The sequence below is a fragment of the Vidua macroura genome, chromosome Z (genome assembly GCF_024509145.1).
Source record: "Vidua macroura isolate BioBank_ID:100142 chromosome Z, ASM2450914v1, whole genome shotgun sequence".
NCBI lineage: Eukaryota > Metazoa > Chordata > Aves > Passeriformes > Viduidae > Vidua > Vidua macroura.
This window is the reverse complement of record NC_071611.1, coordinates 57125899-57141595: the sequence shown is the minus strand read 5'-3', so window position 1 is coordinate 57141595 and position 15697 is coordinate 57125899. Positions and strand designations below refer to the sequence as shown.

Here is a 15697-nt window from a genome sequence, read left to right as displayed (position 1 = left end):
AAGGTTCATAATTAAAACTGCAGTGAAACAGTTAAAGCTGAGATTAAGATACTGTTAACAGGAGCCACTGACAGTACATTCCAGGTGCAGTGAGGGCTTCAAACAGCAACTGAAGCTGTGTAAATGCAGTCTACAAATCTCAAGTTAAATTTACCTAAAATCTTACTGCACTGTTGTTTTTTCTTGATTTATTGATCAAAAAAGGATGGTTACCATTTTTAATTAAGGGTAACATTGCAAAAATCTATCCAGGCAAGAATAAAAACTTCTAACACTAAGTCCCAGCTTACAGGGTTTTTTCAGTTTTAAGTTTGAATTGCATAAGCAACGGTATCTTCAAAACATGTTGACCAAGTTTCAATAAACCGCCCTTTCGATCCCTACAAAAGGAATAGGTCATTTCAAATTTGAAATTTAGGTCTCTCATGCAACTTCATCTTATCTAATATAGTATTTTAAACACAGAACCTATTGAAATGTATACTTTATTTTTTAATAACAAAACCAAGTCTGAGTCCTAGTTTGAAACAAGCAGATGAAAAAAGGGAGTTAAATTAAAAACCCACTTCTGCACCAAATGAAGTCAAGGGAATTCTGTCATTGATTTTTAATGACAACAGGATCAGTGCCCAGACATATTTCAGAAGTTAGAACAGCTAATTTCTTATGTCTCTCAATCCACACAGCAATGTTATATCCTGTTACTTCCAGCTATGAATTTAATCTTTATTCCTTTCAAAAACTTTTTAAAAGCCCTATTACATGAGGATACTGTTATAATTTATTATGATAAAACAGAGCACACAGCAGAATTCCCTTCCAAAATTATATTTAGCATGAATATTAAAGTAGATAACGTCTATCAGACAAAACTCCTTTAAAGAATACACAGAAAGAAAGATTCTGCAATTTATCTTCAACTGAATGCAAGCAAAAATACATTTACTGGAGCTTCATATGACAACCTGTATGGGGAAAATAGTTAAATATGAAATAGCATATTCAGTTATAGTATTCTAGTATAATATTCATTTCTGCCCTAGATGGTAGAAGAATGGAGCTGTGTTTAGACACTAAGAAAACTTCAGTATAACTCAACAATATAAAACAATACCAAAAAGGCCATGTGCAATGTTCTGTTCAGACTTCCTGATGCCACTTAGCTGTGAGAACACTTTAAATGCTATACTGCACTCTGGTGTCCTTTTTCTGAAGAGCAGCACTTCTGTCAAATACACTGATTCTGATATAGCATCTATCTTATTAAAAAGCAGTCAGTCCGTTTCCTGATATAATGCAACAAAATAATGTATTTTAAAACAGTGTACCTGATACTTAACAGTAAAAAGTTATTTCTTTAAAATATGTTGATTTTTACGGAATACAGAATATCTCTTTTATTTAACCAGGCATCAAATTCATTAAGCCATTCTAAAGCATTTTCTGGATACTAGGAGATGATGCTTTTATAATGCAAACAATTAATTCAGCACAAATGGTTTTTAACACTTAATATAGCAGTCACCACATCAAACCTCAGAACCACAGTGATTTTTACCACTCAAGGTGCTTTGCAGGCTTCAGGTCCTAGGAAAAAATACCCCACAATAATGCTTTCTTTTAAGTAAGAAAGTTAGAAGTCTGTTGCATGAATGAAACTTTCTTGTGTAACTTGGAAACACCAGTTTTATTACTAGTGTAGTATGTATTTAGCAAGCATGCTTAGAAAAGTTATCAAAAAAACAAGTTTAGACTGCACTTGAGTACCTCATTAAAAAGCTGACAGGAATAAGAAGGATCACAACAGTTAATAGTTAATTTTACACTCATAAAAGTATCATGGTCTGAGAGGCCACTGGTATTAAACAGAGCACAGCAGTAAAAAGCTATAAACAGACTCATAAAATAAAGTTGGACAGCTTTGGACTCAAAGAAAGCATAATTTCAAAGGCTTTGAGCCAACTGATGTTAGCCTACCAGAGTCTCACCAGGCAACCAGCTCTAGCATTTAACCACTCCCAGAAAGTTTATTAGTTTTTTTGTGAAGCTGAAACACAGCTACACTCTGATTGAGACTGACAGAACAGGGCCTCTTCTCTCACCAGTGGATGCTGCTGGCCCATGCTTACCCTGCTGCCCACCCCTGCTGCAGAGTGGTTCCCTTGCAGGCCAGTACGCAGGCTGAGAGTGATACTGGGGCTCTTTAGCCCTGGAAACTGAGCTTCAAACGTGCTTCAGTTCCTGAGGTTCCTCATGACTAGACAGCTGTCAGTGTCTCTCTGAGCAGCAGCTCTAACCTCCTGCAGTACAGCAATTGCTCCCTCCACCTGGCTGTCACCTGCAAGCTGGCTGCCCATGCCTTCCACCCTGCCCGCCTGGGCACTGGGACCATGTTCAATAGCTCTGCCCGCAGCATAAACCCCCACAAAGACCTCTCCTACTTTGAACTGTAGATTGCTTGAGCTCAACAGACCGGGAGGCTCTCTTTATTTTATTTTGTAAACCTATTACCTAGTCTGTATCTTCCCAGCTTGACTTTCGTAGAAAGCTCTCAAACACTCCCTTAATATTCTTAAATTCAGATAAACATAACCATCCCCTACTCCAGAACCAGAACCTGTCATCATGGTTAGATACAGTTAAACCCATTAACCAGTCTATCGAAGAAGAGTGTGCTGCTCTTCCATTTGTCCCCTACTCACATTTGTTTTAGTGGTACATGACTTCATTAGTCCTCTGATAGAGCCCCTACTAAATTCCTCCCTGACTCCTCTCCCAACAGTTACAAAATCTGCATTTGCCAACATGAACTGAATACAAAATGAAAGCAGTGGCTCAGGACAGAATTATATTAAAGCATAATATAAATTTAATAGATTTTGAGAGATTATATCCACTGTACCATTATAAACGCTAAAGACATTACTGAAGCAGTTTTAAAGACTTAAGTTCCATGATATTTGGGTGCCTAGATATCTTTAAAACCACTTGAGTTTAAAGCACATATTCACCAGCATCCCTGTTCACTTTTGTAAGGCATGAAGCAGCCATAGGTGTAAGTAGGCTTGGGGTACACTAGGGGTTATTTTTTAACCTACTTGGAGGTGACATATTCTAGAAGGCACTTAAAATCAACTTAATACTGTATTAGCTGCCTGCTTTCCATGCATTAGGATTTTTAAAAGAACTTTGATGCTCGAGGAGAATTTGACATAGATCTCCAGAAGAATTTGCACAATTGGAATTCTTTGATCTTTCTTTGGTATTTTAATGAAGAAATTTCCTACTAGAAAGTACAATTAACAAGCCCTTCTATTAAAAACAAAATAAATTTATAATGATTTTAAAGCTTTACAACTTCATTTGTTGAAAATTCTAACAAAGAGAATTTCTCAAGTTTCTAACCAACAATTCTAATAAATCAAGGGTGAGGGGAGAAAGGTGGATTGTTCCTAAATTGCTTAAGTGTAATACTGAATTCAAAAATACCAGGAAAAATAAGTTCCATACATTATAAAATTGAATTGGACCACTACTGTTTCATATACATAGCAAACCATAAGAACCTCTGAATCATCTTTTTTCAAATCCTCCTTTTTTATAAAATACCACTGTCTTGATTTACCATTTTACAGCTGTTAAGAATATAATCCATTGTTAACAAAACTAGCCTTATCTCTAATTCACTTTTCTGGCAGTAGATTTCCTCAGTGCTTTTTAGATAAGGAGTATTTTCTTTCCATTATCTGACAAAAGCATCAAAATATTGAATTCCTGAACATTTTCTATTCCTTCCAATTTAATCCACTTATTCTCTTCCTAGTGCACAATTTGCCTACTTTCAGTTTAATTAAACTAGACTTTGGAATAAATAGAAGTGCTAAAGTGCTAAACAGAAATACAGGCAACAATGCCAATTCCCTGATATAATAAGAAAATAGAAGTATTTTATAATAAATCTTGTAAGGTTGAATAACCTGGAATTGTCAATTCACACAAAAGTGTGCATTAAAAGGCGCTCCTTCCAAATGTAGGATGCATGCATAGTCAGTTTTATTTAATATTTTTTGCCTTTTGGACAACAGTTGATTGACTGCTTAAAAAAGGGGAAAAAAGGAAAAAGCTCTCAGAAAATTGTACTATAAATTATTAATATATAAAAACTAAGGAATACATGTAGAAAGAAACAAAGATAAGCCACAGTAAGTATTTGACTATTCACTAGGTTAAAATTCATGTTAACTTTACAACATAGATTACCTACTATCTACTACTTTGTGCCAGAAGAGCCATAGGATGAGGCCTCCAGAACTCGTTTGGTCCACTTTCTTTACATGTTCAGAGGAAAACAAAAATTAAGTACTGCAAGGACACATTCCCCTTCATATAACTAATACAGCTGAACATTTCCATGAAACTAAATTTGAGATTAAATAAAAAATCATATGTTAGAGACAGTCTGCAGTCTTCCATATTGACATGCTAAATAGATTTAGGAACTGAGTTCAAGAACTCAAAAAGAAATTTGTACCATACATCATAGGAATAATTGGTGTAACTCAGAAATTGTATGTAGAAATACGGAGTTTAAAAATATCTATTGACCATGTCTTGCAAGTCAAAAGACAGGTATGCTTCAAGTAACAACAGAGACAACTACTAGGCCAACAGATACAGGAGTTTGAACTGAGATTATTTATTCCAAGCAAAAAGCATTACAGATTTTTGATGAAAAACATTTAAGCAGAGCTTGTGAAGCAAAAGTACAATTCTGTTAAAGCTATAAAAGTGCCAAGTGAAAACTGAATCCAGTGTTCAGAATACTATTTGACTTTTAAAAAACAAGAAAGGGACACACAGGTGCATTGCAAAAGATAAATGTGAATGGGAGATCGGGGCGTGGAATGACATACAGTCATTAAAAGGAAGAGAGAACTCCAACAAACAATTATCACAGCTGAAAGGGAAAACAAAAAAAAATTATTAATGAAAGAAATCAGAAAAAAATCAGGTGGAAGAAGTCAGATGACCCTGATAAATCATTCTCAGACTACTCAGAAGAAAAAATAAATTCTAAGAAATTCTAGGCATATTGTTTCAACAAAGGAAGAAGTTTTGAGTGATGCACCTGAAATGACAGGAAAACTTTTTTAAAAACAAACCTCAAAGTGAGGGAAAACGTAAAAAAAGAAAAAAAGAAAAAAAACCAAACAATAGGTAATTGAAAAGAATCTGACTGAGTTAAGATCAATTAGTCACAGGATGCTCAGACAAGCTCTAGAGTACATTACATAATAAATAACTCCGGGATATGTCAGGGCTGGCTACCCTCAAAAGAGATAGCACTGAAGCCGAAATTTATGTATGCCAATATCAGACATAAACCCCAGAAATTACATGAAAAATCAGTGGATTTGCTGCACTTAAACCAACTCTTATTTGGGTATATGGATAACAGTCTTCAGCTACTTTAGTAACCCCTACAGATTGGAAAGTAAAATTAATCTTTTTCTAGGTTTTTGCTTTGTGCTGTGTTTACAAAAATCAAAAGCAAATCAAGAAAACCATTGGCATTTTTTAGTATTCCCTACAATTAAACTGGGAAGGCTTGATCAATGTTGAAACATTTTTGACCTCCTTTACAATACACTACCATCCCCAAGGAAAAGGTGTATTTGGTGTAATTACAGAATAGAAGCCAATCAAACGTATTACATTGTTTTAACGAACAAGATTATTCTCTGATGCAGTTCTTTGGGAGTCTTTGGGAGTGCTCCTATTAACCTTGAGTTATCCACAGACCTTATGTGGCCAGCCTGACATATTCTTTTTCCTTTTTTAATGCCAACAGATCAAAAAGTATGCTAACCAAGTCAGATGAGGCACAAAACCAGCAGCCTAAAAAGGTCTCTTCTCATTAATCTGATCACAATATAGTATGAAATTAATAAATGCCTTTGAAATCTAGTGCAGCACAAATAAGTAACAATGAAATCACAAAATCTTTAATTCAGCAACAGCTCTGGCACCACTTTTTTATTGATAATACAGACCAAAGAACCAGCAGCACGAGAAACTACTGCATATACAGTAACTGCTAAAAACAGAAAAAAAACCCAAAAACAATGTTTAGCTTGATATTTATAATTCTAGCCAAGAGAAGATACAGAATTTAGTGAGCAAACTACAATCATTTAAAGCAACATTACCAGAAGCATGTTAAGATTATAAACAGCACTGAAGTTCCAATCTAATGCTTGATATTTTTTCCACTTACCTTTAGCTATTCTTCTTGAAATGTGGTACAGATTACATATATTGTAGTTCATCAATTTCAAACAAGTTACATCTTAATTTGTAGTTGTAAATTCTGCATCTTTTTTACTACCAAGTGCACAACTTCAAGACCCCCTCTTAACATTCCTCAAATCTCCCTGAGCATCTTCTATTGAAAATAAATAAAAAACTTAAAAGACATTTGTGCCTATCAAGCAAAAAGGGTAGTTCTTGAATGGAAGAAACTTTCTATTTGTATGTTTTTGCTATTCATGCCCCCAGCCCTATTCAAATTCCTTAGCCTCTTCAGAAGAGATGATATATTATGGCATAAATATCTCTGCTTCTCCAGTGGCAAGAAAATCAACATTACCACTTAAACCTGAAATAAATTTTCAGTTTGTAAAATAACTTTCTGCTGTTGCAAAAATAGGCACTTATTGATAAAATAATCTGCAATCTGCTGTAAAACCATTCAGAAATGTTCTTCTCTTAATGAGAAGAACACTAACACTTTCTTGCTTAATAACTTAACTCACCTTCTAGCTCTCTTAAGTGCAGTGCTCCTTATCTCTCAATCGAAACACACATGGAAATGCTTTCAAGTAGGCTAAGAAAACATAAATCAAGTAACAAAAAGATACGGTCATGGCAGCAGAGTCCTTCTTGCAATTCACTTTGGCTACAGGACTGCCAAAGCCCTGGAGAAGGGTCAGACACCTGACTGACACCCAGGTCTCTCTTACCTTCTCAGCTGCCTATATAACTACATTACCAGAAACAAGAATATACATCTACCCTAATGAATTCCTTATTTATATAAAATTCACTGAGTGTTGGGAATAAACACTTACAATACATTCATGGTAAGGAGATAAGAAATCTTTGACAAGTACTTCTAGCTATTTTTTCAAGAAATACAACCTATAGGTGAAAGGCCCTCAAAAATTTTATCAGGCTTTTCTGTGTTAAGATTAGCTTACAAAAGCCTTATTCCAGTTATTATGTCCCCAGGTCTGGACAACATTTTGGAAAACCTATGCAAGCAACTACTGGGTCAACACAAGGATACAATAGAATTGCAAAGGCACCATATTTGTTGAAAAATAATAAATGGAAAAGGCACAAGAAAGAAAATTCAGTTCCATAGGCCAAAAGTCTATTAAGAGATAAGTAATTTCTGATTCCTTCAGCTATACTGGAACACACAGAACAATTTACTTGCTCTTCTATTAGAAGCAGCAGCTGAAGACAACACTTTTAAAAAACCTAGTTCCTCTCTCCAGTTCTTCCCTTCTAGGCAATCCCCTCTTCCCAGGCCTCAGACTGGAGGTGTGCCACTTACAAAGTCCTTCTACAAAAATCTAAAAGCAAATATAAGACTTAATTTCATCAACATAATCACTTTTCACACATGCTCTGTTATCTGCTAAATACTACTACTTACCAAAATATCTTTCTCAGCAAACGCTGATGCTGCAGATGCTCTAGAGATAGCCACATAAACTACACTACATAGCATTTCCATAACGTAACCTTTGACTGTGATTAAGAACTAGAAAGCCAGATTCATGCTTATGAAAGATTACTATCTCTAGCAGTTTCTGCCTCATCTCAGAACAAAATTTTATTACCACCTACTTGTGCTCTTCTGACAGATCTCATATTCACCATTGTTTCTTTACTATCAGTGGTGGGTTGACCCTGGATAGGTGCCGCATGCCCACCAAAGCCTCTAGCACTTCCCTCCTCAGTTTAACAGGGGGAGAAAATATAATGAAAGGCTCATGGGATGAGACAAGGACAGGGAGAAATTACTCACCAGCTACCATAGGAGGCAAAGACTCAGCTTAGGGAAATGGGTTTATTATTAATCAGAGTGAGACAACAAGAACAAAACACAAATCCTAAAAACACCTTCCCCCACCCTTCCTTTCTTCCCCAGATCAACTTCACTCCCAGCTTCTCTACTCTCAACAGTGTTGTCACTTCATCACACACTGTCTCTGCTACTCCTTTCTCTGCAAGGGGGGGACTCTTCACAGTCTTCCCCTGATCAAGTGTCCCTTCCCACAGGAGACAGTCCTCCATGGACTTCTCTAACATGACTCCTTCCCCTGGCTGTAGTTTTTCATGAACTGGAACCAGTGTGGATCCCTTCCACAGGGTCTCAAGTCCTGCTAACAAACCTGCTCCCATGCAGGTTCCTTGCCCTATGGGTCTGCAGGTCCTGCCAGGAGTCCACTCCAGCCATGCTTCCCACAGGACCACAGCCTCCTTTGGGCATCCACCTTCCCTGCTGTGGGGCTCTCCAAGAGCTGCAGATGGAGCTCTGCTCCACCACAGATCTCCATGGGCTGTGGGTGGACAGCCTGCCTCACAGTGGTCTTCACCATGAGCTGCAAAGGAATCACAGTGGTGCTGCTGCCATCGTTCAGTCTTGCCATGCGGTGGATCCTTCTTGAAGCATTATTGCATGTTAAGGGAGCTGGTTGATGTTATTACAAGGACAGTTTTGATGATCTCCAGATAACAAGAGAGGTTGCTGAAGTCTGAAAAAAAGCAAATATCACTCCTCTCTGCAAGGAGGTCCAGGAAAGTACAGATCAGTACCTTATATCAACCCCTGGGAAGACAGTAGGGAAAATCCTCCTGGAAACCATTTCTAAACAAACAAAAGAAAAATGGGTATTGAAAGTAGTAAGATGGATCTACAAAGGGGAAATTCCATTTAATCAACTTGATGGCCCTCTGTAGTGAGGTGAGTACCTTGGTGGATGAGGGGAAAGCAGTAGATTTTGTTCACCTCAACTTTGATAATTCTTCTGACAGTGTCTCACCCTCCTAGACAAGCTGATGAAGTACCACCTGGATAAACTGACAGTGAAAAGAACTGGCTCAACAGCCGGGTGCTAAGGGCATGGCCACTGGGATAAAGTCCAGGTGGAGACAAGCCCCAGACATTCATACTGGGGCTAACATCATTTAACCTCTTCTTCATTGACCTGTATGCTGGGACAGAGCACGCCTTTAGAAAGCTCACAGCTGACAGGAGTGGCTAGCACATGGCAGTGTGGCCATCCAGAGGTCTGACTGATGATAAAAGAACCCCCTCAAGAAAAAGTTCAGAAAAAAATGTAGGAAGTCATCCTGGCCATCACAAAGGAAGCTGCACTTATTTCAATACAAAGGGACTGGAGGGTGGCCTTTGCTTTAGATAAACTTCTCTGTGGATCAATTGTTTGTGTAAATGGCCTTCACCAAGAAAATCTAGAGACCATTATCTTCCTGACCCTAAGAAAACCAATAGAGACAATTATTTTTTTGACCCAGCCAGACCAGCATAGAAGAAGTATTTACATGGTTTAGCATAGTACAAAAGCTGAACAAACACAAAATGAACTTCAAAAAGAGCAATGGGTTTCAGCTGGGTTCAACTCATGCATTCCCTTCTAGTAACTAGGGATGGACAGTGAACATCTAGAAGAACCCTATCTGGGAATTTTGGCCTCTGGCAGGACAGACCTCTACAGACTGGAGAAATGGGCTAGAAGGAACTTCATGAAGTTTCAACACAGGTAAATGCAAAGCCCTGCATAGAAAGAACAGCCTCAGGCAATACATCCTTTGGAACCAAAGAGCTAGCTGGAAAACAGCTCTGTAGAGAAGAAACTGGCAGAGAGGCTAATCATGAGCCAGCAAACTGTCCTTGCCCTTGACACAAAGGCCATCAAGAGCAAACTGGGCTGCATTTAACACTGCTGCCTGGAGGTCAAGAGACGTGATCTGTCCTCTCTACTCAGCACTACTAAGGACATGTCTGGAGTGTTGGGTCCAGATCTGGGCTTCCCAGAACATAACAAGCTTATTGGAGTAGGTCCAACACACAGTTAAAGATGACTAAGGGACTGGATGGTTTTGTATAAGAAGAGGCTGAGAAGTTGGACTCTTTGTCCTGGAAAAGAGAAGGCTAAGGAGGACATTATGCCTGTGTATAAATGACTGATGGGGGGGGATTGAAGTTAGGCTTTTCTCAACAGCACTCACCATCAGTGCAAGAGGCAAAACACACAAAACTATGAAACTCCATCTGAACACAGATGGAGTCAAACACTGGAAGAAATTCCCAGAGCAGTTGTGGAGTCTTGGTCCTTGGAGATATTCAAAACCCAGCTGGACACAATCGTGGGCAACCTGGTCTAGCTGATCCTGCTTCAGCAGGGGTTTGGACCCAAGATGATCTCAAGAGATCCCTGCCAACCTCACCCATTCTGTATGTAAGAATCTGTGATGTCAGCAATGTTGACATGACAGAGTGACCAGGCTACAGCCCCAGCTATGTCAAACCATGAGAGTGATAATTGACAATTATGTCCTCATAGGAAGTGGGTATTCATCTCCACACAGCAATAACAAAAACATGCCAATTGAAAAAAAATCATCCCAAAGTACAAGTAATAAAAGGCTATGAAGCTATTTTCTTGCAACAGCCATTGCTAAAATACTTAATGCATGCTTATTTCACTTTCTGCGATTGTTATTCAAACTCCAAAAATTCATGTTTGCACCTAAACACCGTAACAGTGTGCTATAAAGCAAATGCATATATTTATTGTGCTGAAGAAAGCCCAAATTGCTTCTTCAGACTCAGCCTTTATATGATGTAACATAATTATTAACAAATATGTGACACTTATATAAGAACACTACATTTTTCCTCAAAATATGAAGCAGCACCATGTCATCACAAGTCATCATTGAATTATCAATGCTATCAAGAGCCCTCACAGCACTCAAATTAACTGTAATTATTTTACATATAGGTAAAGGGTATATTTATATTAACAAATTAATGTTACTCTTGTTCTTGCCCCCCACCCTTGAAATACATGTACAGCAGTGCAGCATATATAACAGCAGAACTGAGAAAATACCAGTTGTTGTTAACCTAACTTTACAACATAAACCCTTCCTGCAAATATAGAGGACTGTTACCAGTGGGTATTTGTGATGGCCTGCATGAAACCTAGCAATGTTCAGAGATGATACATAATACTCACAGTTTAAAGTCATAATTTCTCCTGAAAATATTACCCAGAAGTCATCGTATAACAATGGAATTTTCCATATGTACAGTCAAGATTTGTAGCAAGAAGTCAATTGTGTATTCATGGCTCTTGTACTACTAAAAGGCTTTTTCCCTAACAGAACACCATGTATCTAGAAAACACTGAAATCTGACCCACAGAAGTTCACAATTTCAAAATGTTAAATTACTATCAGCATCACACCACAAAATCAAATTCCTGTCTTACATTACTTTATTTTGTTTTTCAAGCTAATAGCAACTTGGAAACTATATTAAGCCTATTCTCCTAAATAAATGTTTGGGTGTGGGGTTTTAACTTCTGAAAGCAAGTTTTGGCAGACAGACTATTAAATTCTTTCCTCAAGAATAAAAACTGTCAACTGCACATACCTCATTTGCATCAGCTGCTTGCCATCTCAAACACCAATCATAAGCAGGGTCATTTTAAACTTTTTTCTTAAACCAGTACTTACACACACAACACCTTCAAAATGTAAAATTGTTTCATTTATAATATACATTATTTCATTCAAATTCTCCCCCATAAGCTATTGCATATGTTAATATTTTCCCCACCACCACCACAGGCAATAGGAAGTCTCAAACACGTAACACTTAAAAACATCTTGTTCCTTCAGGACACACACGTGACCTTCACATTATCCAAAATGAAAACTTATCTACCTTACTCCCACATTTTTATTTCACATCTTGACTGACTGAGCACTTGTTAGCAAGTTGTCAATCAGCTGTCTTGCCATTTCTATAAAAAAATCAGAACCTCAAGTCGGTTGCCCTGAGGAATCACCAGATGGTGCCTAAGAGAACCCACTCTTCCATGCTTTTGCACTGAATTCAGACTTAAACCGCATTCATTAAGGAACCTTAATACAAAAATCTAGAATTCAGAAAATTGAGGAAGTCAATTAAATACACCTGGCCCCAACCAACACCATGCTGTTAAGGGTAATACTGCTTCCCATGAGGCACCCTAAGTTACAGAATTACCCACTTCAAGTCATGCCACAGAAAGTCATGATCAATGAAGAACATAATTTAGCTATAATCCTGAAGAACAGTATGGAGAGGATACAGTGCAAAAATACACTGAATGTACAATTTAGTCTTGCATTGTCACCACCACAAAAAACCCCAGACATTTTCCTTTTTTCTTAAAAAGCAGCTCTGTGGTCTTTTAATTCTCCCTGGTTTATCTGCCCCTGCATTTCTTTCAGTGACTGTGCACGTTGTTCCCATGCTCCTCACAAGGAGCTGTAATTCATCCACAATTCTTTAGGAAGCTGATGTTTTAATACTCTACATGGTAATGAGGATCTGGACAAATACTTTGCACCATGCTTACTATGAAAGAAACAGAGAGATACCTATTATAGAAACCATTTTTGTACATGACTCATCAGAGAATCTGTTCAAAATTTAAGGACCTGACGTAGATACTGTGAAACACACCAACAAAATAAACAACAACAGCAGTACTCTACCTCAACATTAAAAAGCTCAGTAAGGATGACAGTGGGTTAACTCTCACTCATCCAATTCCTTGGCATGTAAGGAGTACAAATACTAAGCAGTAAGCAACTATTACAATAAAAAAAAAATTAAAAAAAAAAAAGAACTTCACCAAAGAAGACTGCTAATGTGAATAGAAACTAAAAATAAAAATATGATTAGTAGAACCTTACAAAAACACCTGGTTTATATGAAAAGAATTGGCATGGCTTTAGGAAAAGGAAACCCTACTTTTCAGAACCATTTAAGTTCTCTGAAAGAGTCAATAAATACAGGGGTGAGAGCGCTGTAGCTGACAAAAATCAACTTTGGCTTTCCAAAAGAGTTCCCAAAAGGTTACTAGGAAACGAAGCAGCTATAGGATGAGGAAGAATCCTTACAAATATAAACAGAAACGCATCACCCAAGGTATAAATCTCCAGCTAGCTTGCTCATACCTGGAATAATATGTGCAAGGGAGGACGGTAGAAGCCACAGTCAAACTAAAAGTCACTGCGGTTTGTAGGCCTGTGATGTGTCCTTGCTAGCCCGATGTTGCTGATACATGGAATTTACATGGGTTCAAGGGGGACTGGAGAAATTAACATTAAAAAACCCATTATATTTACTAGGGAATATTAGATACAGAACCACATCCAGCTCAAGAAGTTATTTGAGCTAAAAGTCATTGAAAAGAGGGCAGCAAAAGGCAAGTGTCACTCACCTGCTTGATCTTCATCTTTGAGTATCAACTATTGGTTATGACTACTTTTTCTAACAGTGAACACTTTCAAATATTATGACTTGCACAATACATATATTTTTATTACAACTTACATATAGGAAACTCACCAGCAATAAACACTGACACTTGAAAGAGATCGCAACTACACTGTTAGCAAAATTACGTGCCTTTCCATTCGTTTCACCAATAACCAGGAACAGATGACTCAGTATAGGTGCTGAGAAGCTTTTTTTTTTTCCTGGCAGGTATGCACACGCATTTCAGTTCAGGAACCTGCACTCACTTTACTAAAGAGACATACACACGTAAGCATAAAACGAGGTTGTAAGGTATTTCTGTAAGACCATAAGTCACTGCCTGCTTCAAAAAGACACCTGAATTCACAAGCTGTATTAACCGGTGCTTGAACGGATTTCGAAATTAGCTGTAGCATACAAATAAAAGGTGTAGCACCCTCTCTGTGTTGAGCCTTTAGGTATTCCCCACCACATTTACCGACTCATTGGACAACAGAGTTAATTGATGTTATGTTATTGTTACACAAGAGGTGTGTACATGCTTTCAGGACATGATGGCCTCAGGACAAAGAGGCAACAAGCAGAAACTGAGACACACGAAGTTCCACCTGAACATGAGGAAGAACATCTCTACTGTGTCTGGAACAGATTGTCCAGAGAGGTTGTAGAGTCTCCGTCACTGGGGATATACAAGAACTATCTGGATGCAATCCTTTGCCGCGTGCTTTGTGACGGTCCTGCTTGAGCAGGGAGGCTGGACCAGATAACCCGGTGCGGTCCCTCCCAGCCTGACCCGTTCCGTGACAGTGCGATGCCACAGGCGCTGGAGGGCGCACAGGGCGAGTGAGACCCCGCTCACACCGACCCGCTCTGTACGGGTGTCCCTGAGGGCAACTCAGTCCCCGCCGAGCCACCGACCGGCGCCCGCCCGGAGCCTCAGCGCCACCACACGGCGAGCGGGGCGGGACCCACCGGCCCCGCGGCACCTCCGCGGCCCCACGCCCGCGTCACCTGCAGCGCCCGCACACGGGCCGCCTCTCGCAGCGGTCCACCGGCAGCTCCCACACGCCCTCGCCCTCGCCCTCCCCGCCCAGGGCCGGGCCCGGGCCCGGGCCCGGATCCGCCCCGCCGCCGTTGCCGCTCCCCTCCATGCGGGCGTGGCGAGACCGCGAGGCCGCCGGCCGCCAGGGGGCGCCATCGCGCAGGAGAGCGCGCGGCCAACGCTCACGTGAGGAGGCGGCACCGCCCCTTCCCGGAGCACGTCCAATAGAAGCGCGCAAAACGCCGGCGGAGCCCCGCCCACTGGGGCGGTGCCAATGCGAGATGCTCGCGGGGCGCGACTGGCAGGGGGCGCGGTCCGCCACGCGGCCGTCGCGCGGAGCCTCTGGGGTCTTCCCCTTCCGGGAACGGGGAGCCCCGCCCGCCCCGCCACTGCCCTCACCGCACGGGCACCGGTACCTCCGAGGGACACCGACAAACAGCCCAGGCCTGCAGCTGATAGCGCCCCGCGCCGCTCCTGGTGCTACTAGTAACACTCGGGTGGGAGAGTGAATTTTTGATACTGTTTTTTTTTTTGAATCACAAACTTCTGGTTTTTAAGTAATTATCTGATCACTTCAATTGATATTTTACTCCAAGTGCTGCAGAGTAGGAGTTCAGTGCCCTAGATCCCTTATACCCCGTCTTGGGCTCACACAACTCCGGGAGAGTATCTGCAGCACAAGATAAAATGTAAGTTATACTGTGGTCATTAAGATAGACGTGTTATTAACATATCTACCTTAATGACCACAGTATAACCGTGGACTTAATAACATATATTGGAGTCCACTGTACACTACAATGAAATTTAACTCCAAAGTTGTTGCAGTTTACATTAGAAATCTACTGAAATATAGCAGCCAGTAAGTTTCCACGCAAGAGATCCTCTCCTGAAATTAGCATCTGCAGATGAGTGGGCTGGTTGTGTTATTTCCTGTTTTCTGTTCTGTATCCAAAACAAACTGTATTGTGTTTACGTATTTACAATCATCAGAGCCATTTGATGTAATTCAGGCCTCC

The 15697-nt window shown here is 39.7% G+C and overlaps 1 protein-coding gene across 1 annotated transcript in view; it reads right to left on the bottom strand.

The window, feature by feature from the left end:
- DTWD2 (DTW domain containing 2) overlaps positions 1–14787 on the bottom strand; it is a 65232-nt gene extending 50445 nt beyond the window's left edge. Inside the window, 1 exon segment of the mRNA XM_054004010.1 lies at positions 14648–14787. Coding sequence (XP_053859985.1) covers positions 14648–14787 — 140 coding nt within the window.
- Between the last annotated feature and the right edge of the window lie 910 nt (positions 14788–15697).